Below are 26982 nucleotides of genomic sequence, written 5' to 3'. Positions count from 1 at the left end.
GTCCACAGCTGAGTGCAACATGATGAGGATTACGCGTCGTTGGTTCGTGAACTGAACCAGAGGCGGCAAGGCGGTTGAAAAGCCGCAATCGGGTATTGCGATATATGGCAGTACGGCACGGACTCTGGTCGAACGAGGAAATGTACGGCGATCAGTAATGGTAATGATGGTTGTCATGTTAGTTGTTTTGGTTTTTGAGGTAGCTAAAGTGGGAGAGGGTATCGGAGATTTGAAAAAACTAGTGCTCCTAGATGTCATGGTGACGGTCGGGTGTAGGTGTAGCCTTTCACGCAGCCGGGTGGTTTTCCCTCTGGCTAGATTCGGGCTATGGATCCAGTTCCCCGATTGATATATATCTTGGTCGTCCACCGGCCTAAATATCTTTGTACTACATCATTTGTACTACGTAGAATTTCTGGATCTACCTTGTGGATTGGATCCAATGCTGTAAAGATATTAAAGAAATTTACTCTTATCTTTTCCTTCTGTCCCAGTTGTCGGACAGAAACAGGATGTAAAATTATGTGGGACATGACTGGATGCGAGTGTGCGTACATTATGCTCGAAACATACGTTATCCCTTCCACTCCACTTTTCGTCCACCAGCCCGCGTGCAAACCGACGTGGCATCATCCCATGTCGTGCATTAAAGCCGTCTTCGGAAGCAGAACCCACCGGTACCATTAGCTCTCCACCCTCCCCGCCTTCTCTCTAACCCACCACTGCCACTATCGCACTATCACAACTACACCTCTCTACCCCCTCTTTCCCTCTCCCGCCCTCTCAACCTCTCTCCCGCTCTCTCCCTACCCTCTCGCAACCTTGACTTCTCCTGCTCGCGCGCTGTGTCATATTGATGTTCTTCAAGTCGACTGGAATCCCCTCTTCACTCTTTTGAAAATTGTTGTGCCATGTACAGATACCAAATATACATGCATACATACAGTCACTAGAGAAGCAGCAATAGCAATAGCAGCAGCAGGACTCAGAGACGGCACCCCAAATTGAGGATCACACGCCATGTTGGACCCACCACCATCTTGCAGTTCCCACTAGATTTCTCTAAAAACACCGGACCCAGGGCGGCCCCGACCCAGCCGGTGGCCTTATTGCAGCAGTGGCGGTAGCGATCATCCCATCAATCCGAAATCCCACCTCAAGCAATTATAAAGACAAAACAGAACATGGCACAAGGAAGAAAAAGAAAAGGAAAGAAAAGAAAAAGAAAGAAAGTGCTGTGATGAAAAGAGGTAACGGAGCACAGCTATAATTTTGTATGTTGACGAGCACCGTAACGAGATTTCACTAAAACTGATCAAGCCGCAGCTAATATATCCTGCGGTAGACTTCCGAGGGAACCGCTACTAGATGCTAGTAGATGGTTTCAACAGTCTTTCACCTCTGATAAACTCAAGCCTGAAAAGCGATATTGACCAATTGATAAAGTGTATAAAACGAGATTAGCGCCATTTTGGCATTCACACGGACTTGACTGCTGCTCTTACAGCCTCTCCTACAAAGAGCAGGTCACCGAGAGAAGAGAAGAAACGACACGAAGTGAAGGAAGGCACACCTTTGCGCAATGTGATTCAAACTCCCATAACGACTGCTGTACTGCGCCCGTACTGCACCCCTACGGCAACCCAATAGATGCCTTGAAAACAATTGCCAAAACACATACCCACATCAGACGCACACAATCTTTGCCCGCCGATTTCTGTTCGCGGCTCAGTCCTTCAGAAACGCGCCAGAAACACCTAGGGGACTGTCCTAGGGACGCAACCTAGGAGAGCTCGTGACGCCGCTGCCGCTGCCGCTGCCGCTGCCGCCGGTACCGCCGCCGCCGAGCCGACGGATCACGACGCCGGGGCTGCTGCTGATGTACACATTCGCCGCCTCCGCCGCTTCCAGCACCACCGCCTCGGGCTCGCCGCCGCCGCCGGCCGCCGTCCGGCATTCCACCACCCGCAGCGCCGCCACCGCCGCCACGCTGCCGGCATATGCCGTCCACACGGCCCCTCGTACACCTCCGCTGCTTCCGCCAGCTCCGCCGCCGCCGCCGCCGCCGAGCGATGTCGCCGCCACCGCCGCCGCCAGCTTGGCCGCTAGCGCCGGATCTGACGTGATCTGTACGGACGGTGCCGGAAGGTCCGACGGCGCTGGGCGCAGCGCGAATGTACAGCGCTCCAGCTCCAACTCCCCGCCGCCGACCTGTACGGCATGCGCCAACTCGCAATCCGTCAGCCGTACCCGGCTGAGCTCGGCCGCTGCGGCGGCGGCGGCGTCACTGCTTTTCCCTCCCGCGGCCACCGTAGCTGCCGCTGCGCCGGCGGAGTGGAGTGTCACGCCGTACCGGCAGCCGGTACGGGATAGAACACAGCCCTGTAGGGCAGTACACGCAGGCCAAGGGGTTGCGACGGGGGACGGATGGCATTCCGATGTGGGGGCCCCCTTCCCCCTCTGAACTCTCTTTAACCCCATCCCCCTTTCCCCCAACCCATGCACCCCCACACTACCTGGAGGTCCACAGAGCTGCTCGTACTGCACTCCACATTGGCGGCGTGTCCGCGGAGGAAACACCCAACTGCGCTGACACGGGATCCCGCCGCCGCCTGGAGGGGTGCGGGAAAACATACATACATACATACAGACATAAACGGATAGATATATGTGCATTATTGGATACCATAGATGCATTAACAAAATGCCAAGATACATTAACAAATTCAGACAGACAGACAGACAAGCGACGTTCGCACGTGCTTACAATGTTAGTTACGATCAGTAAAAAACGCTATCGGGCTCTTTAACTACGTAATGATCACAACTCCTCTAGCAGTAGCAGTAGCAGCGAAATAGGGGAACGTCAGAAATGACGACGGTGGCGGGATGCAGGTTCTTGTCACGACGGTTATACCGTTGGCAGTTGGCGGTTGGTGCCGTATGTAATAAACTTCCCTTCATGAGGCTCCATCTCCCACCTCCACACCTCCCCCGGCCCCCCCCCGCCGCCGTGTGCGCTCACCAGCAAACCCACACCCCCCTCGCCGCCAACGCCAACGCCACCCAGCAGCCGGCTGCCCACCAACCGCACTGTCGTACTCGACCCCAGCGCCACCACACCGGCAGCCGCGTAGCCCTCCAGCTCGCAGCAGTCCAAACTCAACGTCGAGTGCAGCGTCACTACTGCCGCGTTCGCGCCGCCGCGGAAACGGCTGTAGCGCGCCGTTACCGCGGCGGCGGCGGCGCCGCCGCCACTACTGCTATTGCCGCCGTCAACTCGGATCAAGTCGCGATCCCGACCGGTGGCGATGATGCTACAGTCGTCAAGCTCCAACGACGGCGGACCGCCGCCGCTGGCGGTGTCGTACACCGCCACCGAGGCCGTCAACTCCTCATGGGAGTTAGAGGCGGCATGTGGTGACGCGGACGATGTTTGTGGGGGGGGCGGCGGCGGCGGCGGTTGCAGTGGTGGCTGTGACGGTGATGACGTCACACTAATGAGTGCCGCCGACTGAAGGGAAGTGGCCGGCATGGCAGTAGCTTGACGCCACCATGCAGCTGCCTCCGCATCCACCACCTACATCCGTACAATGGGTAAGGTTAGGGAGGGAGGGAGCGAGGGGGGGAGGGAAGTGAAGTGCAAATCCAAGTAAAGTCCCCCCTCCCCACCCCTCTCCTCCCCTCCAGGCACTAGAATGGAAGCGATGGGTGAGGAAAGAAGAGTGCCACCTTCACACCAGCTAAAGACACACACACACACACACACACACATACACACACACGCACACACCTCAAAACCCCAAGACCCCCCAAACGCCACCCACCTCCACCCGCCTCAACGCCACCCGCCTTCCCGTGACAGCCAGCACACAGCCGCGGTGAAGCTGTAGCGTCCCGTTGGCTATTGTGACGTCATCACGGTGCAGCAGCAGCATACCGCCACCCTGCCGCGGCGGCGGCGGCGGTGATATCGACGACTTCTGCTGCTGCTGCTGCTGCTGTTGCAGCTGTTTTTTATCTTGTTGGTGCTGCGTTGCCCTTTCCCAACTCAACATCTTGGCCCGCTCCGGAACCAAATCAGCTAGTGCTGACCAGCCGGGTACACGTAACGCACTCGCAGAAACCAACGCTGTCGTCGTCGCCGGCGGCGGCGGTGGTGGTGGTGGTGGTGCTGCTGCTGCTGCAGCCAGCATTTCGCCAGTTGGGCCGCCCCGTAACGGCTCCCCACCCTCCATTTCCGCTACCGCCGGTGCCGCCGCCGCCACTGCCGCCGACGGCGACGGCGCCAGCGCAATCACCGCTCCCTGAAGGTCAATGATGGTGGGTTCAACTACCGAGTTGACAAGAGCCTGAAGCTCCTGCAGCCCGCCGCCGACCTGAAACGCCACCACCCGCGGTGGCCGTCGCGCCGGCGGCCGAACTTCCCAGGTGCTCGTACGCCGCCGGCGCCAAGTGCCGCCGCGGGGAAACGAATGATGACCGGCGGCTGCATCCGCCGCTGCCGCTGCGGCGGCGGCGGCCGCCAGTACGGAGATCGCCACCGCTGTATCGTCAGGCCCTTCATCCGAATCGGATTCGGCGGCGGCGACGGCGGTGACGCCCGCGGAGCTGCCGAGCAGGAGAGGAAGAGCCGACGGCTGTCCTTCGCCGGCGGCGTCGGAGTCGCTGTCTCGACGTGCCAAGTCCGGTTCCAGCGTTGCGCCGGCGGCTGCTTCAGCTGGCTGTTGCTGCGGCTGTTGGTGGTCCACCCGCCCAGGCCCCCGCGGAGGCTGTTGCTGCAGTTGGTCCGCATCCGCCACAACACGTGATTCAGAAGCTGGTATTGCTACTGCTGCGGCGGCTTCTGCGGTAGCTGCTACCGCTTCCGCGGCTGCTACCGCTTCGGCCGCCGGTACCGCTCCCGCTGCCGCTGCTGCTTCTGCTACTGCTGCCGCTTCTGCCGCCGCTGCCGCTGCTGCTTCTGCTACTGCTGCCGCTTCTGCCGCCGCTGCTGCTTCTGCTACTGCTGCCGCTTCTGCCGCCGCTGCTGCTTCAGCTACTGCTGCCGCTTCTGCCGCCGCTGCCGCTTCTGCCGCCGCTGTTGCTTCCGCCGCCGTTGCTGCTTCTGCGGCCGCTGCTGCTTCTGCTACTGCTGCCGCTTCTGCCGCCACTGCCGCTCCCGCGGCCGCTGCTGCTTCTGCTACTGCTGCCGCTTCTGCCGCCGCTGCCGCTTCTGCCGCCGCTGCCGCTTCTGCCGCCACTGCCGCTTCTGCCGCCGCTGCCGCTTCTGCTGCCGCTGTTGCTTCTGCCGCCGCTGCTGCTTCTGCCGCCGCTGCTGCTTCTGCTACTGCTGCCGCTTCTGCCGCCGCTGCCGCTTCTGCTGCCCCTTCTGCCGCCGCTGTTGCTTCCGCCGCCGCTGCTGCTTCTGCAACTGCTGCCGCTTCTGCCGCCGCTGCTACTTCTGCCGCCGCTGCCCCTTCTGCCGCCGCTGTTGCTTCCGCCGCCGCTGCTGCTTCTGCAACTGCTGCCGCTTCTGCCGCCGCTGCTACTTCTGCCGCCGCTGCCGCTTCTGCCGCCGCTGCTGCTTCTGCCGCCGCTGCCGCTTCTGCCGCCGCTGCCGCTTCTGCCGCCGCTACCGCGTCCGCGGCCGCCGTTGCTTCCGCCTCCGCTGTTGCTTCTGCCGCCTCCGCTGCCGCCACCCCAGCCGCCCGCACCAACGCTATCCCAGCCGCCTCCGCCATCGCCGTTCCACCTGCCTCCGCTGTCATCTCAGCCACTTCTGTTATCCCTGCCGCCTTCGCCGCCAACCCAGCTGGCTCCTCCTCTACCGCCGTACTGGCAGCCCTGCCCTGCAGGACGAGCATCGCCGTCAAGCTGCTGAACTCGTCATCACCATTATCATCACACCCCTTTTCCCCGACATCTTGGACCGCCCGCTCCTTTCCCTGAGCTCCAAACTGACTCTGAGCTGGACGTTGACTGTAATTACCATTACCATTGACAATAACATCATGGAGTGGCTCAAGCGGCGGCGCTGCTGCTGCTGCTGCCACCGCGGGCGTGTTTGCGACGCCGCCGGCACCGCCGCCGGAGGTGAGCGGGAGCGTTGGATCCATTGACGAGGCTGTGGTGCCGGCGGCGGCCGTCGCGGGTGGCGGCCCCGGCTGCCGTGGTGGCGGAGCGCTGGCGGCGGTCTGTCCTGCCTCTGCGGCTACGGCAGCGGCTGTGACGGCGGATGCCGCAGCGGCATTAGGCTGTCGACTGGGCTTTTTGGAGGTGCGCGCTGGTCGGGTGCTGCGCCTGGTGGAAGCGTTGGGGCTGCTGGCGGTTGTTGTGATTGCAGATGTGTTGGAGCTCTTGGCTTCCTCGTCGGAGCTGGTGCGTTGGTGGCGCGGCCGGCGTCCGCGCGGTTTGGATGTGGTGGTGTTCGGGGAAGCTACCAGGGAAGTTGCTGACTCCTGCTCTGCATCTAAGAACGATGATGTTAGCGATGATGATGGTCCAGTACTTGGCAGTACGGGTCCCACGTGAGAATTCAGTTCCGAAATTGCGATATTTGGGGATTCGGTCAACCCTTCGGTTTGAAGGTTGGTGACTCGATGTTTTTTTGTTTTCCGTCGACGTTTTGGTTTGGTATCAGGTGCTGGTTCAGCAGGAGCCGCGATGGACTCAGCTGCGTCCGAATTGGAGACCTGAGCTGCTGCCAGCCGCGCAGCCCTCTGACGTGCTGATGCATTTTTTGTGCATAAATAACAGGAAATTCTGTTAAACTGGACTAGTTGGGGTGCCGGCTGGCCACGAGCTGCTGCCGGACTAGGTCGGCAAGCCGTCGCCGATGCTGCCTGGACCCAAATCAGCTCCTTCTGTAAGGCAGAAGCAAGAAACGGCGGCGAAGCTCGCCTCATGTGTGTAGCCATTTCTGGGTTCGGTTATGATTCTGATGATGAGGATAAACCCTCGTGACCAGTGCATGCAGTTAATCGAGCTAAGCCAAATAAATCATCCAGCAGTGATGCCTTGATTGTGCAGTAGCACGCCAAATGCTAAGATAGGAAATATTCGCTCGCCCTTTGGGCTCAGCCGCCCTCAGGAGCGGCCACTTAGGGCGTCCATATTACTTTTTCTATAATTCCATGCATAAGTGCAAGTAAGTTGCTAATTACTCAGACCTGTTGGTGATATTCAAATATGGGACGAGCTTCAGCGATGGGCCACTACCACTACCGCCCGACAGCCTCATCGAAAGCAACCAAAGTTACATACACATTTGCAATGCCGTAGACACCAAATTTCCCTTCCACATTTTAATCCGGTGTGATATCCCATTGCTTGGGGTTAACCGATGCGCCGTGGACCCATTGACCTCGCCTCGCCAACGGTGGAGGCGATCGTGACGGTCAACCTAGTGGGTTGTACGGGCGTCGCTGTACTGCATTAACAATATGCTGCTGTGGGGTCTCACATCCCAGTCGCCTCACCAGCAGGGGATTACGATGTGACTCCCTGCAGTGCCTCTTACCCTTGCTTGGCCTTGCTGCGTGGTCAGTAGCGTCGTCTGCCGTGCCACCATCCTGCCGTGCCACCATCCTGCCGTGCCACCATCCTCACAACAGCGCCACCCTCGCGGTGATCCGATGGATAAGAGGAACACATCGCTTCTCCGTCTTGGCACGGTCTTGCGCCTGTAAACCCGTGGCAGGTCAACAGCTGGAACAGCACCAGAGGAAGCAAGAGGGTGCCTCCCGTGTATCCTCATCTTCGTTATAGTCTGAATCCGCCTCGTACCCTATGTCACTAACCTCCTGTTGTATATATGCTATGCTTGGAAAGTCGGTTGCGTGGAAGCGCCCTGTCTCGCGTCGCAGAGGAAGGTTGGGGCGGGCGTTGAGAACCGGCCCGGGTGCGGACTTTAAACTTCATGCTCCAAGTGCGGGGTAGGTGCGCATGGATAACAGAGCTAACAAAACTCAAATATTGTTTTTGGAACAAGGTAATGGTTTTTGTTTTGATCGGCAGTCGTAACAGACTGCGGACAGTGTGAGCACCCAAGAGGACCAAGACAGCTGTAAGGGCGTCCTTCCCAGCGAAACCACCCCGGAGCGCGTTGACCAGAGCAGGACAGACAAGCAAGACAAGGAGCATGGAACTTAAAAGGTGCCCCCGCAGGCTAATTTACAGTTTTCCGTGGGTACGCACATCAAGAAAGAAACATCAATTTGACCCGCATTTGGAGCCGTCCCGGAGGTCAGCCATTCTCCGTGATTTTGCGCTCCCCGTCGCCTGGGAGTTTCGCACGCGGGGATGCCGCCATGAGATGCAGCACGGCCAGCGGTCAGCGACCCGTGTACGTTGGTGTAGCACGACTGGAGGAGTGCAAAATGATTAAGTTCAGAAACGAATAATCGGAAGGGAAGGGGAGAGCGCGGACAGTGCACTGCGTTCGCGGTCGTCTGCTTTCCCGGTCGTCCTCTCGCGCGTGTCCTTCTTTCCTCGGGGACATAGTTAAAGTCGTGGCATGCTCTGCGTATGCGGATCTGGGTGGGGGGAGGACCTATGGCGACATGAGAGTGCTGACTTGTCGAGTCCACGTTTGCCCACCAGAGGTTAGGTAGGAGCCGCAGACCGTACGCTCTGTACGGTAAGCTGTTTTTACCGTAATTTTGTGTAAGCTACAGAACACGGCCAAATTCATACAAGCGCTGTGCAGCGGGTTGACACGTTACTTTCGGCTGGACGACGATCACCTTCACTCTTGACATGGCGTGCCGTTTTGCGTAAAAGTCCTTTAATTGTCCTTGCCAGCTTTGAATATCAATGTCCTTGGGATACGCCGACCGCCTGAAGAACAAGCGCAACTTAGGTGGCCAGCTTGGCGCGAAGGAATACCATCAAACCTTTGATGAAATTAAAGAAGGCGTCAAATCTCTAGCAAAATGGGTGCGTTAACAACATCAAAGCCAGTGATTGATTGCTCAGGAAGTCCTTTAGACACGGAAACAATTCATGGTGTCGATGGCGCACGCAGGTTGCGGACGCCAAGCGAGTCTTTGTGTTCACGGGCGCTGGGATTTCAACCTCTTGCGGAATACCTGACTTCCGGTGCGCAAATTACTGTTCGGAGACCAGCTCACCAAGACTTTGTCTCGCCATCCTGTCCTGGCCTCAAAGCGTTCGTTGCCCACACCTCCTCTCACCCCGTCCACCACAAATTAATTTCCAGGGGGCCAAACGGGATTTGGACATTGCGCAAGAAGAAGATCCCCATTCCCACCGACTTCACCCCGTTTGAGTACGCCAAGCCAAGCTTCACGCACATGGTAAGCTGATGGTGCCAGCGCTCTTACTTGCTTTTGAACAGCGATATTAACTGCAACCTGGATCCCTTGCCCTGTCCCCCTTACATCAAATACATAAAGGAAGTAATATGCTCCTGCTGGTGCCGCTGCAGCTGATACTGCTGCTGCTGTTGACGATTCTACACGGTCGTCGAGTTCTAGCCGCAACCGCCACTGTCATCATAAACACCATTATTGCAGCTGTCATACAACATTGCTTACTTGTTTATAGTGCACCGCCTCCTGAAGCGAGTTTCTTCAACGCTTTCGCTAATAACCCCTGCACTAACCCTTGCCCAAACCCAGCCCGGGCCGCAACCGCCATCGCAGCCAATACCATTATCTTACCACCTATGAAAGTAGACTGCATATCGCTTTTACCCTATGAAATACGTGACAATTTAAAAATATTGCGGAAGCGGAGTTATTAACACGGAGCATTGCAGCCTACAGGGGCCAGAGAGAAAAATAATGGTGCCCCCACGATGATGTATTGGTGCCGGTGATGGCGCTGATGCCGTATTGCCGTACGTAAAAAAAATGCCAAACCAATCAGGCAATCGCCGCGCTGGTCGCTGCTGGCAAAGTGCCGTACGTTTGCAGTCAAAACGTCGACTCCTTGCATTTATGGAGTGGGGTGCCCAGGAACCGGTTGGCGGAGTTGCACGGCAATTGCTTTGCGGAACGGTGCACGCAGTGCCGTTCAGAGTACGCCCGAGACTTTCAGATGGAGACGGTGTGTGGGTGTTGGGGAAGGGTGGGAGGGCGGGAGGGCGCAACTGTAGCCGGAACCTGTGCGTCTGTCTGTCTGTCTGTCCCTGCGTCTGCCTGCCTGCCCGACAAGAGCTATGGCAGCAGCCCTTTCCCTTGTTTGGGTGTTCATCACAACACACATATATAGCTAGGTTGTTGGAGAGGTAGTTGTCGTTATATTTCCTTAATATTTTCCAATGTCTGTTATAGATGTTATAGATAACATACGTAAGTTATGTACACTCTCCTGTCAATGCCTTTATTTTATTATGCTCTCAATTGTTTTAATTACCTGCGGCTTACTTCATGGAGTAGCTGCCGTATAGTACGGCACGCGTCTATATTATGAATACGCGCGAAGGCGCTCTGCCAGCATCGTGAGAGGCCTAGGCCTTTTCAGCGGCCAGCTACCGCATCTCTTAAGTTGATCCATTTATACTTTACATTACTATACTACTACACCACTACTACTACTACTACTACTACGACTACTACTACGACTACGACTACGACTACCACTACTACGACTACTACTACTACTAATAATAATAGTAATAATAATAGTAATAGTAATAATAATAGTAATAGTAATGATAATAGTAATAATAATACATGAGTGCACTACTACACTACTTTGAAGAAAGTAGATCGAAGTGCAACTCCCGCGTCCTGCCCCAGCAGGTCGACTTCAAACCCAGTGGCCGGTTGTGCGACCAACCCGCCTGCGGGGCTCCCCTGGTGGACAACATCCTGGACTGGGACACGCCCCTGCCGGAAGATGAGCTGGGCGAGGCCGTACGACACGCGGAGGAAGCGGTACGACAACGGCCTCTTATATTGCATGGCGTGGACACCGTCCATCTGGTGGTGGCACGGCACGGCCTGCTAGCAATCCAGCCGCCGCCGGAAGGGCCTTTGGGTGATATGCGGGAGCGAACTCGCTCTATCTAGCGTGTAGATTCATACAGCCAGTACAACACACGCACACGCTTCACATCCGCTATGGCGGCAAGCTTACTACATCACTTTTATTTTACATACTCTTAATAATTGTGGCAATAATCATAAGTAATAATAATGATAAATAATTAATAATAATAATAATAATAATAGGTAATAATAATAATAATAATGATAATAATAGGTAATAATAGGTAATAACAATTTCAACCCTTACATGTTCGATGCCTTGTATGTCCTCGCACATACATACACACGCAGGACGTGGCGCTGGTGCTGGGCACCTCACTGCAGATTCAGCCCGCGAACGAGATCCCGACCCTGACAAGAGACGGAGGTAGGAACGGAGACATATACACACATGTATATGTATATGTATATGCATATGTATATAATCCAGCTGTTCAAGTAACTTTTCTCATAAATCTTTTCTGTATGTATGTTTGTATATACACACAAACACAGCATACGCATACACAGAGGTTTGTTTGCAGCATCATAACATTTAAATTTCCTGATATGTTTCCCGCTAGCGCCGTACCAGAGGCGTCTAAAGGACCAAACTGTACCTTTCCTTGCGACTGGATGCTGTGCTCCCCTAACATTAACAAATTGGAATCTGATGTTCGTTCAAATATATGGTGACCTCTTCCTAGGAATTTTTCTTCTGTCTTGGCTTTTGTTTTCCGTATTTGTTTTATTTGCAAGTCTTGCCTGCCTGCCTGCATACATATATACATATATAAAGGGTTTGACACCACTGGTAAGGCGCGACCATTGCCCCCGGGAGATCCCGGGATCGATACCCGTTAGGGTCAAAAGTCCTTCCGATGGTGGAAGGCATTGCGCCCCTAGTTGATGGACGGTGGTGACCTGGGATAAGTTAACCTGACCAGGAATGGAGTTGGGCCGCTGTCGACCCGGCAGATTCCGTTGGATGCTGGTGGTGGGTGCGGAACCTGAGCGATCCACTGAGAAGTTGACTAGGGTGACTGGATGAGGGTGCCCCGAAATACCGGGGAAGGCAGGGTTTCGCAGTGCCACGGGCGAAGATACACCCCCCTGTTTCACACATATATACATACATACGTACATTCGGACGGACAACGGCATGTTTTGTCCCAATTTTCAAAACATGTTCTACATGATAACCACTCCTCCCCCGTCCTGACGGCCCACACACGCCTCCCGCTCTTACGCTGTTACCCCATATCACACACACATACATACTCACATACTCACACACGCAAATACCCATGTACACCCCGGTGTCGCTTCCTGCATGTCCGAAGGCGGTAAGATGGTGATCGTCAACCTCCAGAAGACCCCCAAGGACCGCCGAGCCAACCTCATCATTCGCAGTCGGGTGGATCTAGTGATGGCGCTGCTCATGAAGGAACTGGGAATGCAGGTGCGGAGGAACGGCAAGGTCAATCATTTGAAAAGTTTTGCACCGACGTCACTGCAATCCCTGCCGTATAGGTTCCTCCGTACATCCGTACAGAGCGGCTTGTCGTGGAGCACGAACTCTCCCAGTTGAAGGCAGAGCCGGATGATGATGCTCTGGTGGTGGTGGTGGATACGAAAGCGCCGGGAGTGGAGGCCATGGAGGTGGCCGGCGGTGGTGGAAGCAGTGGCGGCGGTGGTGGCGGCCGCGTCCTCACGGTTCGCGTACGGAGCCAGCACGGCCGCCACTGTCCGTTGCCGATGGTCGAGTCCGTGCAGATCTCCGTCACAGCGGAGCCAGAGGGAGAGAACAACACCCTTAGTGACGGCGAAAAAAGCGGGAGAAGTGGCGACACCGCCGCTGCCTGGCATCCAACCTGTAGCGATTCCAAAATCACCTCTCCGTCGAGCAGCGGCGGCGGCGACGGCGGCCGCGGCGGCGGCTTTCTGTACACTTTTCCGAACGTGCCGCAGGGGTTAAGACGGGTATGGTGCACGCTGCAGGTTCGGCTGGTTAAATGGGCTGACGTGGACAAGCGGGAGGTGACGTTGCGACATTCCATAGACCTTCAGCAGCTAGCCCAGCTTGCCCAGGGGCCTCGATACCCGCGGGCTTGGCAAAGAGGCGACCAAACAACGGCACAAGGAAAAGATTGCGGTGACGGTTGCGGCGGCGACGGTAGCGCCGCCGACACAGGAATGGGTGAAGAAGACGGCGTCAGGAGCGCGCCCACCACTTCCGGCAACACTCAGAGGGTCGACGGTGTGAAGGAGGAACCAGCGGCCGTAGGACCGGCAGAGGGGCCGTTCTCGGGCTCCACCCACGTACACACGTTTATTAGCCAGGAGGTTCGGTACGACCCAGATCGTGTGATAGAGGCCTTCCTCGCGAATCCACCGCCCGTAGAGCTTCCAGACGTGCCGAAGAAGAAAAGGCAGAAAGGAGAGCAACAACAGCAGTCCGCGCGGGCTGCGGCGCCGATGCCAACACGTACAAGCACCCGGCTCGCCAGTAACGCCTTGCGCAGGGTTAGTAACAGCAAGCCGCAGTCGTTAGCCTTGGGGAATTCGACGACTACGATTAGGACTACGACCACCCCTATGACAACGTCACCATCATCGTCACCAATTTCGGGCGATGATGACCAACAGCCGGATTGCTGTTCTGATAGCAGCGGCAATAGCTGAGAAGAGTCGTCAGGATTGTGCACATATGCTTTGATGTTTTAGGTTGAGGGATGGACAGATAAAGTAGCGAAGAGGGACAGGAGGGGGGGAGTTTGGAGGAGAGGTGATATGGCTGTCGTGTGCTGGCGACAAATGATCACTGGGCTGAAGAAATGGAGCGCTGCTGCGATAAAAAAATTGAGATTTGCATGAAGACTGCCGGTGGTGATTTTTTACACATCACAAAAAATTGTAGGTTTTTTATGCATGTGACCATCACTGGAACCGTTTGATTTTTTACTGTTTCTTTTTTTTGTTTGGTAACTGAACACAAAACACAGCAAAACAGGTACGTATGCAGAACGAGAGCCGCATGTACGCATTGTGCGGGTGTAGGGTAAACGATCATCTGGGCGATAATGTCCGCCTGTCTGTCTATCCGTCCGTGCCAGAGGTTGTGTCGCAAGGCCCCTCTTGCTGTCTCATTGCCCGCCGCCACCATAGATATAAACACGCATGCCAACGACCTACGAAGGAAAAGAACGTCTCGTGTGAAAGAAACATACGTCCACCGTTTTTTAACTTCCGTTGTCTGATGGATTTAAAAAATTTTAACGGAATCAAACAACACATCATCAGTTAGTCAGTCAGTCAAGCACAGTCCGTAAAAACACCCACCACCATCCGCACCATCCCTACCAGTATTTTGGCTGCTATGCGCAATATACCCCAGGTTCCCACTTTTGCGGTCAGTCACAATGATGACCAGCTTGTGACAACGCGACCAGCGACGCAGAAGTGAGGAAAGGCGGCAACACCACCGCCATTGGCACATGTGGCGGGCATGTGCCATCACCACTAGGCGCTCTACCGTCACACAGTCCCATATAAATCCTCACAATACGTCTTGCCTCGTGTGTCAAACCCGCCCTCCCCTTTCCCCTCACGATATGAGTGACCTCCACATCGTCCAGTAACTTTCAACGCCTCCCGTGCGGCCCTTTCTCAAACGTCTCCGTCTCCCTTGAACAACTGCCGGTTCCAAAGCTCCCATAGACCATTGCTACAAAGGTTGTCCCCATCGGAGTCGTCAAGACATGTCTCCATATATGATGGTGTATAGAAACGTGAGGATGGAAGGGAAGAGGTACCATCACGCCTCCTGTTCCCTGTCGAACGCCTTTCGCCCCACCATCATTTAAAGAGAGACGTTTCCACATGAAACATGAAAGACGGTTCGCTCGCTGCGGTAGTCATCTGGAAATCTGTGGTGGGGTGTGTCTGCCGCGGGAGCCAGGAGTGCCGTTGAATAACTCCGCGCGTGCGGCTCTCACTCCTACAGAGGGAGATAGGGGGTGCAACACGGGCGGCAAGTGGGGTTCGCGTGTGCAGAGAGAGCGGCGACGGCACGAGTTGTGTGTGTGTGTGGGGGGGGGGAAGAGGGGGAGATCATATGCTGCAAGGAAAATCAGGAATGAACTGTCACCGAGTCCAAAAGAAGCGGGGCGGGGGCGGGCAGGCGGGCACGCGTTAAAGACATGGAAGGGAGGAGGGAGGCAGGAGAACTAGTCGAGTGACGACCAGGGCCCCACCTGCATGTAGTCCTGCAGGTCCGCATCCAGTTGCGCTCGGCCTACCTGTACGACAAGGCAAGGCAAGGCAGGGCAAGGCGAAACAGGAAATAAGGATGGCAAGGCAAGGGCATGGAAACCCTTAAAGCCATGACGTAGGCCACATGAAAGCAGTAAGGAAATCGGAAAAAAACATTGTCTCTAAGTAAACTATAGCTATAATACTGCACAAAGAGCTCATTCGTAGAACCGAGGCGAACACCATACGGAAGCCTAAATAGGCTTGCCAGTAACCATAACACATTAGCCTGACAACATCGCCTCCATCACCTGCACTCAATGTGAGTCCCAATGCCAGGACATGCAAAGCAAGTTGTTTGCATTCGCGAGGAGGGAAGCCAGGAGGGGGACAACGTCCGCGCTACTCGCCGACAGCGGTGGACCAAAGCGCGTCTGTTCCGTCAGACACATTACGAGCCACGCACGAACAATGAAACCCACCGCGATGCACACGATACGACCAGGACAAACAGACATACAGGCAGACAAACAGGCAGTAACAAAAATTACGAATAAGCAAGCACACAGTCGGTAGCTTGAAGCGGGCATGTCCGCGTGGCCGGGCTCGTGCGCGTTACACGGCACAGATCCGCGGCAGCTCAGCAGCTCACCACGGCGCTACGGAGTCTGTTGCCGCGGCCATTTCGCTCGGCCCCGCCCCTGCAAGGAGCGAAGTGTGCAGAGGAGCGCAGCGCAGACAGCGCGCACACGGGACAGGTGGTTCAGGTAAGGAACAAGCGGCCGAAGAAAGAGCTTTTTGGAACATATTCTTCTACTGACAGATCAGCCGAGCATGCCAGGCAGCGCCTTCAATGCCGTGCCCCAGCGAACTGACCGAGATATTGCGCATCGGCACCCGGCAATAAACCCGTCCCCCATCTCCATGGGACCCTAGTCAAATAATGCAAATAGGCAACCCGCAAGAGGTGACAGGTCCACTGCGCAGGCGAGGAGTCGCGTCCCCTTACCGCGAAGCCGCTGCCGTCTCCCGGATCGCAGCCGCCGCCAGGCGCTGGCCCCCGTTGCCGCCCGCGGCTTTGCCCACACCGCCGCCACCGCCGGCCCGGCCGCCACCCGCTCCACCCCCGCCAGGCTTCTGAACCCTGCATATGAAGGCGTGACGACCGCATGATGATGATAATGATGGTGGTGGGAAACGCTGTAGGTACTCCGAGGAGGCTTATTGAAGAACAATTGGGCGCCGGTTTCCAGAAAAAAGATGCGCAATCGCAATCCTGACCCACGCGTGCACATTTGCAATGATGCGCGATCGAAAGCGCCGATCCAGGCGTGCATGCTGCGACCTCTTGTGCTGATATCTCGATGTCCGAGATATGTCCATCCGCTCTACATGCGGTATTAAGTGGAGGTGCTTGTTTTAAGTAGGGTGATTGGCACTGGGCCCTGTCTCAATGACGGGACAGGCCCCGTCACCAAGAATCCTAAGGAAACCGAACCCGTCAGAACACAGTCCCCTATAACTGCCCCTCCCCTACCTTCAACACGAATTTCCTACCAAATACCAAAGACAAGCACGCACTGCACTGCGCAGCCTTCAGCCTTCACAAATCGCATCCGTCATATCGCCACATCACACCACATACTGACGACTTACGAGATGCCCGAAGATAGCTTCGTCAAGGAGGCTCCGGCACCAGCTCCGTCCGCGAAGGTAATCTCCATGGGCCGCCCATCCAGCTTGACGCCGTGGTACTCCTTCTTGGCCGCCTCCGCCTCCGCCCGGGTCTCAAACACGACCCACCCCGAGCCCAGGGAGCGCCCGCTGCGAGGCCGACCCGGGAAGAAATGCGGTACCGGATTACGAAAACTCAGACCGATGAGTTACATTACTGCATTAAAGTCTAATATGAAGCAAGAACAACTACGAAGATTTGGTTATACCTTATCGTTGATGCAGTTAATTTTGTTTTGAAATCTCTTGAGAGTCTTGCTAGCACGCATGGAGCCGAGGAAACGAGGGGATGGGCAATCAGTGGATCATGACGTTGTAGCTGGTTGCTAGAGCGGGCTGAGAGAGGCGCAGGCGTAGAGGCGCAGGGCCCTCAGGAAAAGAGGGCATTATGCGCAGGTGGAGTAAAAGCTGGGTGTGTGATGCGCATAGTGTCTGCGGAGCGGACACACATGCTGTACACGCTTGCAAGTGTCACGCCCGTACCGAATAGACAGGAGTATTACGTTCCATGCCCGAATGCACATGCAGCGCTCGAATGTGTCCGAGTGTTTGCAGCGAGAGGTCACTTACGAGTTGTCGTAGTTGATGGCTTTGCTCTTGACGGTGCCGCACGTTGAGAACAGCTCCTGCGATGAAAGGGGAGGATGGGAAAGCAGTTCAGAGCTTCTGCTTCTGTGGCTTTCGTTGCAAATGCGTAGTTAGCGGTTACACAAAGGAATCGGACCACACAAGGCCAGGATGCAGCAGCGAAGCGCATAGAGATATGCATACTCAAGTACTTACTATCGGCGTCGATGATGATGATAATGATGATAATTAGATGATAATTAGATGATGATAACGATGATGGCAAGGAGGAAGATTCTGGCCAGAGACATTTCTGACGGCTGTACCTTACCCACGCAGGATCGCGGATATGCGTACCATTGACAGAGACAAGGTGTTGAGCAGGGCGCGGGTGAGCCCAGCAGCCCCGGCCCTTTTCCCCCCCCCCGTCATTGGACGTTGCAACTCCCTAAACCCCCTGCAGCGGCCAACAGCCCCTCAACAACCAAAACCGATGCGAACACGGCTCCCGGCCGCCAAGATCCTTCCATCTACGTAACTTAACCTCGGGTGCCCTCTTCTCCCCCTTCCTCCTCCCGATGCTAAAAGTAGCTTTGCCGAACCCGTTCTCCCTCCTTTCCTTCGTCCACCGTCGTCCATAAACCTGCTGTCCTGCTGTATTTCCAATCCCTCAGGCGGCCCGTATTGCACGCCGTCCCGCCAGCCTAGCCCCTTAGCTTTTCGCCCTCCTTCCATTTTACCCGGTATGATAACATCCCCACATACACCGTGGGGCAGCCCCTTCCGAACCTTCTTCCACCCACGCAGCACAACATTTGCCCATAAAGCCACCAACCCCCAGCAGCAATCTCCTACCGAGGCCAGACCCCGAGAAATTTGACCCATTTCCCACCCGCCCTACAACCTCCCTACAACTCTAATTCCACCCGCAGCCATTGTATTGACTTAACCCAGAAAACTAGCCACTTCCAAACTTCCACGCAATTCCTTACCAGCAAGTCGTCCTCGGAAACTTGGTGATGAAGGTTGGTAACGATGCTGCGGCATTCGCCAGGGGACGGGAGAAGCTGTCAGGGCGCCAGCCCGCGCTTGCGAGTTGCTTCGAAACCACCACCACCACGCCAACCCCACAGCTGTCTCCATCGACACTCCCTGGCGTCGCCCCTTGGAGAAGTCAACACTGGGGTCGTGGGAAGCGCGCTTTCTTCTTCTTCGGGCTCTCACCACACCGTCAGAGATTGCACACGCGCGTGGTGTCCACCATGGGAGCCGGGGAGGAGCCACTCTCCGCTAGGGCGCTAGGAGTTAGTGAACGGTTCAGCAGAGCGCCCCGTGCTCCAAAAAGCCCCAAGCGGCAGACATACTGAACACAGCGCAGGTGAAATTGCAAGCAAGGCGAAGTCTAAATGCACGGAATACTCACAGCTTGGTACTCGGGGCTGTAGGAACGGGAGCACGTCGCGGAGGCTGGTAGTCATCAGCGTACATGTCATGCTGCCACTTGCCCTCCGGAGCTTGTTGCCGCATAGGCAATGCCTGTCTCTGTAAAAGCGGTGTGCGTGGAGCGACATGCTGTGTAAGTCCGCACTGTCCGTGCTAAAAGCTACGTGCAGCGACGGCGGAATAAGTCTCACCCGCGGAGGCGGGAGAGCCTGCTGTGGAGACCTGATCATCTTGACCGGCACTTCGATAACGTTACGCTTCTGCACCTGTCCACCGCGAATACCGAGGTTTGGCGCGCCACTTTTGCGAATGCGCTGACCGCCTTGCTGGGCCTGCGTCTGGCGCGGCTGCTGCTGCTGTTGAGGTTGCTGCTGTTGCTGTGGCTGCTGCTGCTGAGGTTGCTGCTTGGGCCGTGGCTGAGTAGGAGCCGCGTTGCCGTTCGCGGCGTTCTTTTGCCGGTTTCTCCGCAGTCCTTTCCGGGGACCAGACTTTGGTGCCTGGCCGGAGGCCGGCCGCTGTTGCTGAGGCCTCCTCTCTTTCTTTTTCCCTGCCTGTGCTATTAGATCATCCAGGGACATCGTCAACTTAGTTTCGGCCATGCTTTGTCAGGGTCCCAAGATCTAAGATACAATTCACGGATATGCGCGTGTACAAGGGTAAACGTAGCTACGAACACTCTTGGTTGTTGTAAGGAATTTCGTTCTGGGCATATACCGGCGACTCTATTCATTTTTCCAGTGTCGTGACCAAATGTGCACGACAATGCATATGACTCCGTAAGCCCGACAGGTCTTTACTTAGCATAGCGATAGGGGTAATGGCATGCGGATCTGCTCTAAAGGAGGTCTTTCCTGTAAGCGACAACCGCTTCTCATAGACATTACGCGTGTGTCTCTTGTCCCTGTCCATTTCTAGTATAATTTTCCCCAAAGCATCATAACCGGAACTCATCCTGCGCTTATCGAGGCCACCTTACCGTCGGCACCTCGGCCGAACCTAGACGACGATTCCTTCCTAGCTAGGAATGCTTTCTGCCGCGTAACCGTGGCCAACTTCCGAAATGGCAAACAAGGGCATAACGGGCGATCCTCTACGTGCCGGGGGAGCATTTGATGACCAGGTACGGTGGTCGGAGCTGAGAACGAAACCTCCAATTCATAGCCCTTGTCCGCAAGCCTTTGCTTTCATAGCTGCACATACCACCAAAGCCTCTACGTACTCTAAACTGTTACCATTCTGTCACGACGAGGCTCCGTTCCTGGTGCATCACCCAACCCCGTTAGGATAGATGCGTGCTGTAAACCTAGCTTATCCTCGCAGCGCGCCCACGCTCAGCCCACATCACGCTAGTGGCGTTTTTAAGCTCCCCCGCTTTTCCCGTGCTTGCACTAATGCATGAGACTGCGTCCCTTGCTTACGGCACCGCTCGCGGCGGTCCTGGGGGGAGCCAGCAACCATAGCTTGGTCCCAAAAACTAGTGCCTCGGGGGAAGGCGAACAATAGACGAGCGCTGTGGAGGGGACTGCTCCGCGAGGGAAGCTTTCTGCCTCGTGGCTTTGGGAGAGCCTTCGAAACTGCCAAGAAGGGGCTGTTCCTGAAGCCCCCTCCTAGAATTGCTTGCATGTGGAGGGGTTGGATGTATGCGAAGCCCGCTAAGACCACCTTGTATTTGAACTGTGGACTGAACTGATTTTAAATGCATGCTAACGGTCTCTAGGACTGGGTCGGAGGAGGAAAACCCACTTTGTGCTCGCCACATCACGCCGTCCTTCCCTCCAACGACGACGACAGTAGGCAGTGCTTACCTAATCTCATTCCTCCTACCAGAATCACTCCCCACCACCGTCGTCTGATGGTTAGGACTTCAACCTGTTATATTAGAGGAATCAAAATTATATTCACCTTCCTGTCTTAAATTCCGCGCACTGGAATATCCCCGTACAACACCTTACCTCGACCTGGGGCGTGCCGAACTACGGTATATGAAGTCGTCTTATGGTTGGAAAACCCCGATAACTCCCTTGATTAAATGTGTCCTGACGGCAACTGGCTAACGAAAGAATCGTAAAGAAAGCAAGATACGCCATCAGGTGGTGGTGTGGAGTGTCGAGGGGGTGGGCGCGGGGAGGGAGTGGGAATGGGGTGGAGAGCTGCAGCGAAAAAAGTTCCGTCAGCCAAGAGGATGAAGACCGACACAGCCCTGTCCTCCAGGACCCGTGCCGTACTGTACCGCAACCGTTGTACAACAATGGTACGGATAGCTTGCTGCATTATGCTATTCCTTACCTTGCATCCGGCCTGCAAATAATTACGACCATAACCACCACAAACACCCATAGCATCAATAACAGTAGCCAAATTTCCCTTGGACATTTTCTTCTCGATTATCATCACCAGCGCTCCGTAATCCAAATCTGCTCTACCTTCTCTTCCCTCAACTCTATTTCCATTTCCTTGCACATCTTCCCCCCGAAAAAATGGTATTAAATTGTTCCATCGCGTGGACGCGAAACTCCAACACTACAAACCGCCTTCCCCATAATTATTTAGATTAACATTTTCCATCCCTCAGGATATGGAGGACTTGACTTCCCACCTAGCCAGCCTGCCGGTGGGTCGAGGCAGTCACGATGGCTTGGATCTTGGGGACAATTCCGAGCTGTTGCAGGTGGGCTTGTGGATCAGAAATTTGGAAAATTTTCAAAGTCTTGGAAGAGTAGTGAACGGTGGGGTCTGGGATGTTTCAACGCGTTGAGTCCCCCCCCCCGGGTAAATCGGATGGATATGCATCACCACCACACCTACCACCACACCACGGCAGTGCCACCGCCATTACCACCTCCACCACCACCACCACCACCACTACTACACCACTACACCACTACCACTACACCTCCACTACCACCCCCACTACACCACAAACACCACCACCTCCACTACCACTACCACTACACCACTGCCAACTCGCAGGGCAATATGGATCGCTTTCGGGCCCTGGCGGGGGACGACTCCAATGACGAGCTCTTCAACAGCTACGGAGGTCTGGGGCTAGGACTGGGCCTCGGGATCAGCGACTCAACCATCATAACAACCACCAACTACCCAACGTACGGCGACCTTGCCGCCGCCGGCAAGCCGCCGTCGTACGAGGATTCCATCATGTACGAACAGGCGCCGCTGGGGATGCTTGCCGCCGCTGCCGCTGCCGGAGGCGGTGGCGGTGGTACCGGTGGCGATCCGTTGTCAATGCGCGACCCTGATGACCAGTATCGCTTTGTTGGCGGCGGCGGCGGCGGCGGGGCCTCCGCCGCTGCTGCGGGCCCGTCAGCGCCCGCGGGAGGAATGGGTTCAAAGCTGGCCCTGCCAATGGGGGGCGAGGCAGCGGCGGCGGCGGCGGCGGTGGCCCCGCCGCCCGCCGGGAGCATGGGTACAGGAGCATCACAGCCGGCGGCGGCGGGGAGCGGGCCTGTTGTACGACATCCCGCCGCCGCGAGTGGCCCGTCGGCAGCGCCTTCGCTGGGTCCCCTGGCATTGCCCGGATCTGGAAACTTTCGCCTGGATGATCTACAGGTACGGCTTTTCGTACTTGTACGGGGCCTTGTACGACGTCCATAGATTTCACTTGCGTGTTTCGCTGCCCCGCAACCCCCCATCTCATTGCAGGCGTTGTCCGCTCAGCTCCCCTCCCCAAGTACAGCCCCCGGTAGCTTGACGTCGCCGCCGCCGTCAGGCAAAGGTGGCGGCGACGGCCGTGGCGGCGGCGGCAGCTCGCATAACGCCCAGATCATCACCGTCAGCGAGCCCATTAAGAGAGAGCTGGGCGGATTGTTCGGAATTAAAGGCAAGTCGGTTAAAGAGTGGTTGGGAGTTAGAAGGATTTATGTTTTTGCCGGTCGGTACCCAAAGGGTGGTTGGGATTTGAAAAAGAAGGCCCGTTGGGGAGTTGTTCAGTTCCGGTTGGATTCAGAATTTTTTTACATCTTCGACTTATTTCTTATTTATAATCACATCATGTTTTTAAACACTTTCGACATGGTGGACATTTTCCGGAGGTTCCTAAGCAGTTTTCAGCACGATGTTGGTTTTGGGACGAGCAAGCAACACTTTTTCCCTCCCTGTACCCTTCCCTTCCCGCGAGCATGAGGGGAGCCCCAAACATAAATAGAAACGTAGCCGGATTACGTTAAGCAAACAGCACACATTCATGACAAGGCAAAGATATGCACATAGCCGTACACACAGCCGTACAAATAGCCGTACACGTAACCAAACACACATGCAGGCGGTTATGTGACCTACCTGGTGCAAGCCAAGGCTCGACCAGGAAATGGATCTGGACCCGGTCGCTCCGGAACCACTGTACGGCGGAGGTTCCGGGAGTTTGTGGCGCTGGCGGAGCTGCTGAAGGTACGGCACCATGGGCGAGGATTTGTGCGTGGCACATGCGAGAGGTCGGCAGGGGGGGGAGCGGGAGAGGGGTTGGGGGGGTTTGGGGTGGGGGCCGGGTTTGGGGCCATGAGTGGTGAGGTTGGGATTGGACGGTGGAAACATTTGCAAGAGGAAACAAAAGGTATCAACTGCCGGAAGGCGCCCAAAGTCTGAAACTGCCCCTAGTGAGTCCTAAGCGAGGAAGTCACACTGACCCATGGGTGGTGGTGTGTGTGTATGTGTGTATGTGTGTATGTGTGTATGTGGGGGGGTTAACCGCTATGTGTGGATGGGTGGGAGGGAGGAGGGAATGGAACGAACAGGGTCTTGCTGTCAAAGATGAGGAAGAAAAGCAAGGGGGGGGAGGAGGAGGAGGTGGAGGGGAAGGAGGCCAGGCGAAAAGACGGGGGGAATGAAGGATGTGTGTGGCTTTACTCCGGAAAACGGGGGGGTTGCGGTAAAGGGGGGTAGCAGTCATGCGCCCGGCGGCCCCCCTTACACACACACCCTAGGTAGTGCTAGGTTGGTGGCTAGGTCGTCTTTTCTCGCTTTCTCGCCTTCTGCATTCTTTGATAGCTTTAGACTCGGCAGCAGCTGGTAGTGAGTAACTCGTTTCGCAAAAAAAACCCAGCTATGGCCACGTCGCCGCCGCCAAGACCATTATCCCGGTCATCATTGGTCAGTAACTCATTGCAAGTCCTCCTGCAGTATATCTGTCGTCCAATCCTGGTGGGAGGTTCCGTCTATCTGGGGTATTACCTGCCTCAGTCGTCAGTGGTGGTTCGTCTTACCCCCCAACTCCCACCCCCAACACCTTAAACACACACACACACACACACACACACACACACCTCAGGAGAAGTACCGAGGCTACTTCGTGCCCCCCCGGCCTGAGAAGAACGCGATGGAGGGTCAGAGAATGACGGACACGTTCGTGGAGGAGCGAAGGTGTGTGTGTATGTGTGTATGTGTGTATGTGAAGGGGGGGGGAGAGGATTAAGATGAACCACGGACGAGTGTGTGGAGCAGTTGGGTAAAGTATAGACGGATAAAAGATGTGGGGGGGGTGAAATGGAGCGTAGGGGCTTTGGGGGGGGTGATTGGGTTTCGGGAGCGTAGGGGAAGAGGGGGGGTGTTAAGCGCTTGGAGTTAAGCGCTTCTGTGTGTGTGTATATATGTCTGTTTTTGTCCCCCGGGGGCCTGGGGGGTGTTTGAGGGGGAGGGAAAGTAAAAAGTTGACTACAAGAAGATGTCAAACCCCCGACGTCAGGTAGGGGGGCGCACACCAGCAACGGAGGCAGCATCTAGATGAGGTTCTAATGCACCACTTCCTGTGCCGCCTGCCTCGCCACCGACGGCAAAGGACCGAGTACGATGTAAAGTACCGGTAGAATAAAACGGTTCCAAAACGATGAGGCGGGCAGAGGCAACAATTGAACGTGTTTGAAATCTATCTTCCTTTCACGACTGTTCTTTTGTGTCTTCCCTTCCAATTTTTATATTTTTGTGCCCATTTTATCCTTTTTTCCCTTCGCTGTACACGCTATTATATATCTCGTACCTGATCAGGCTCGCGCTGGAGCGTTACCTAAACAAGCTCGCCCGCCACCCGGTCATTGGGGCCAGCGAGGTGAGGCTCACGGGGGAGGGGGGGGGAGGAGGAGGCGAAATGGAGTTCGATGTTTTTTGGGGTGCGGGGGGAAAGGAGGGCGAGGGGGTCCTGGGGGCTTTTGGACGGCTGTTTGGTATTGAAGATTTTACACATCATTTTCCCGCAGCCCTGATCCCCAAGTTGCTTGGGACACTCTTCCGTTCCTCCTTCCGACCACACACACACACACACGAGTTGAGTTGACTTGACTTGGCAGATACCACCAACCCCCCCAATCCGACAACCCCAACACCCCTCGGCCGCCTGTAAATTAATAATCAGGAGCTCCAATTGTTCTTAGAGGTGGATGGAGAGCTGGCGGACTGTGCGGCCTGGTTGGCATTGAGACCCCCCTCAATGGGGCTGGGGGGTTCCGTACTGGAGGGTACGGCAAAGTTTTCCAAGCAGGTCTTGGGATTGGACAGGGCGGTCACGGATCCCGTACAGGTGGGCAGTGTGTATGTGTGTATGTATGTGATGTATGCGCGTATGTATGTATATATGTATTTCTCTGTGTCTGTGTATGCATGGGCTTTGGGCTTAGCAGTTGTCGGTTTGGGCAGTTGATTGTTGTTGGGACAGTTAAAAGCCTTTTGTTTCTTGCATTATGTGATCCCCCCTCCGGACCCTCTCCACGACTCACATCTCCCCCCCCCTTCCCCCCCTCCCACCCTCCCATCCTCCCCCCGACTCTGACAGGCAGCTCAACCCACGAAGAAGGCGACGGATTTCATGAGGGCGATCAAGGAGACCGCCAGGAGTATGCAGGTGCGGACAAGTGGGGGGGTGAGGGCTTGTATGTATGTCGTTACAGGGTGGTTAACTTCGCCAGCGGCCCCCTTTCCCTTGGAGGCAGTCCCTGCTCTCCCCTGCTAGAGGGGCACCCTAATCCGTTCACCCCATCCGACTTCAGAGTGTATTCGTTGGGTTCTACAACTCACCACCAGCATCCAACCAAATCTAGCGGATCAACGGCGCATCAACTTAGTTCCTGGTTAGCTCGCAAGTTGATTTTATCACGTCTTACATCGTCCATATGATGGGGGGCCACTTCCCATTTCATTACTCCTCAAACACCCGAGGAGCCGGCAGGCGGATTTGAACCCGGGTCGGCCGGGAGCAGAAGTCAGGCCTTAACCTCTGCCAGCCGCCTGCCTAATATGTGGCTTGTGTATGTGTATGTGTGTGTGTGTGTGTGCGCACGCGTCTGTGTGTGCGTGTGTGTCCCCCCGCTCTCCCTCCACGCGTGCGTGTGAGTGTGTGTGACATGACACAAAAACGTGCCATGTCGTTTTTTTGCCGTACATGTACGGGCAAGGGGGAAACAGGAGAAAACGGGCCCCCGGTTTTCCTTCTAGCCTTTTCTTTTTTTACAACCCTTCAATTTGTCTTTGTCGGCAAGGACTGTGCTGGAATGGGGCTGCCTCTCCCCCTCCTCAATTTGCAGTTACCATACCCCAAACTGCCACACACACCAGCCCACATTCTGGCACGTGTGTTTTCTCTCCCCTCCCTTGACCCCTCACGCTTCCTTCCTCTCCCCGCGGCCCCCCCCCCCCGCGCCGCCGCCGCCTCTCCTCCCCCCGTGCTTCCTGGGATAGTCCCCCCCCTCCACCGCCTCCCTTCCCCCGGACGAGCTGGCTCTGGTACGATCTCGCGAGGAGGTGGAGGCTCTCCAAGTGGGCCTTACCACGGCTAGCCGGGCGGTAGGTGACCGGGGGGGGGGCCCGTGTGTGTATGTGTATGTGCGTGTATGGAGTAAGGGGGTTAGTGGAGAGGGGTAATCGTGGGGGTGTGATGATGTCAAAGTAGATTACGTCGACTGTGGCGATGTCTACGGCACCGGCTGCCCGGGAATGCCTTGGTACGCAACCGGGGAGGGGGAGAGAGGGGGGAAGAAGGGGGGAGAAGGGGGGAGAGAGAGGG

General features: G+C 55.9%; 4 protein-coding genes across 4 annotated transcripts in view; 2 read left to right on the top strand and 2 right to left on the bottom strand.

Moving 5' to 3' along the window:
* Nucleotides 1–1770: 1770 nt before the first annotated feature.
* Nucleotides 1771–7738, bottom strand: VOLCADRAFT_90394 (uncharacterized protein; the record flags this gene model as incomplete). The annotated part of the gene is made up of 6 exons (XM_002949847.1): nt 1771–2382; nt 2517–2612; nt 3026–3580; nt 3828–4778; nt 5697–6357; nt 7461–7738. The coding sequence occupies 6 exons, from the start codon at nt 7736–7738 to the stop codon at nt 1771–1773; spliced, it is 3153 nt and encodes a 1050-aa protein (XP_002949893.1).
* A 1058-nt stretch (nt 7739–8796) lies between these two features.
* Nucleotides 8797–12779, top strand: VOLCADRAFT_59916 (uncharacterized protein; the record flags this gene model as incomplete). Its single annotated transcript, XM_002949955.1, has 9 exons — nt 8797–8919; nt 9008–9081; nt 9203–9299; nt 9874–10053; nt 10752–10886; nt 11292–11367; nt 12323–12441; nt 12513–12565; nt 12662–12779. Coding segments are annotated over 9 exons (975 nt in total), but the record flags the coding sequence as incomplete, so codon positions are not given.
* Nucleotides 12780–14973: 2194 nt separating this feature from the next.
* VOLCADRAFT_90392 (uncharacterized protein) lies at nt 14974–19576 on the bottom strand (the record flags this gene model as incomplete). Its single annotated transcript, XM_002949846.1, has 9 exons — nt 14974–14979; nt 15236–15280; nt 15886–15934; nt 16243–16377; nt 16890–17057; nt 17538–17593; nt 18527–18572; nt 18958–19076; nt 19169–19576. 9 exons carry the CDS (start codon nt 19574–19576, stop codon nt 14974–14976), a joined length of 1032 nt encoding a protein of 343 aa, XP_002949892.1.
* A 461-nt stretch (nt 19577–20037) lies between these two features.
* VOLCADRAFT_90391 (uncharacterized protein) overlaps nt 20038–26982 on the top strand; it is a gene marked incomplete at both ends in the record, with an annotated part of 10787 nt that continues 3842 nt past the window's right edge. The window contains 10 exons of the mRNA XM_002949954.1: nt 20038–20097; nt 21550–21645; nt 21948–22547; nt 22641–22869; nt 23260–23384; nt 24262–24353; nt 24975–25035; nt 25339–25503; nt 25756–25824; nt 26658–26762. Coding sequence (XP_002950000.1) covers nt 20038–20097; nt 21550–21645; nt 21948–22547; nt 22641–22869; nt 23260–23384; nt 24262–24353; nt 24975–25035; nt 25339–25503; nt 25756–25824; nt 26658–26762 — 1602 coding nt within the window. The remainder of the gene's footprint in view (nt 20098–21549; nt 21646–21947; nt 22548–22640; nt 22870–23259; nt 23385–24261; nt 24354–24974; nt 25036–25338; nt 25504–25755; nt 25825–26657; nt 26763–26982) is intronic.

This window comes from Volvox carteri (genome assembly GCF_000143455.1).
Source record: "Volvox carteri f. nagariensis unplaced genomic scaffold VOLCAscaffold_16, whole genome shotgun sequence".
NCBI classification, from domain to species: Eukaryota; Viridiplantae; Chlorophyta; class Chlorophyceae; order Chlamydomonadales; family Volvocaceae; genus Volvox; species Volvox carteri.
This window is presented reverse-complemented; position numbering and strand designations above follow the sequence as displayed.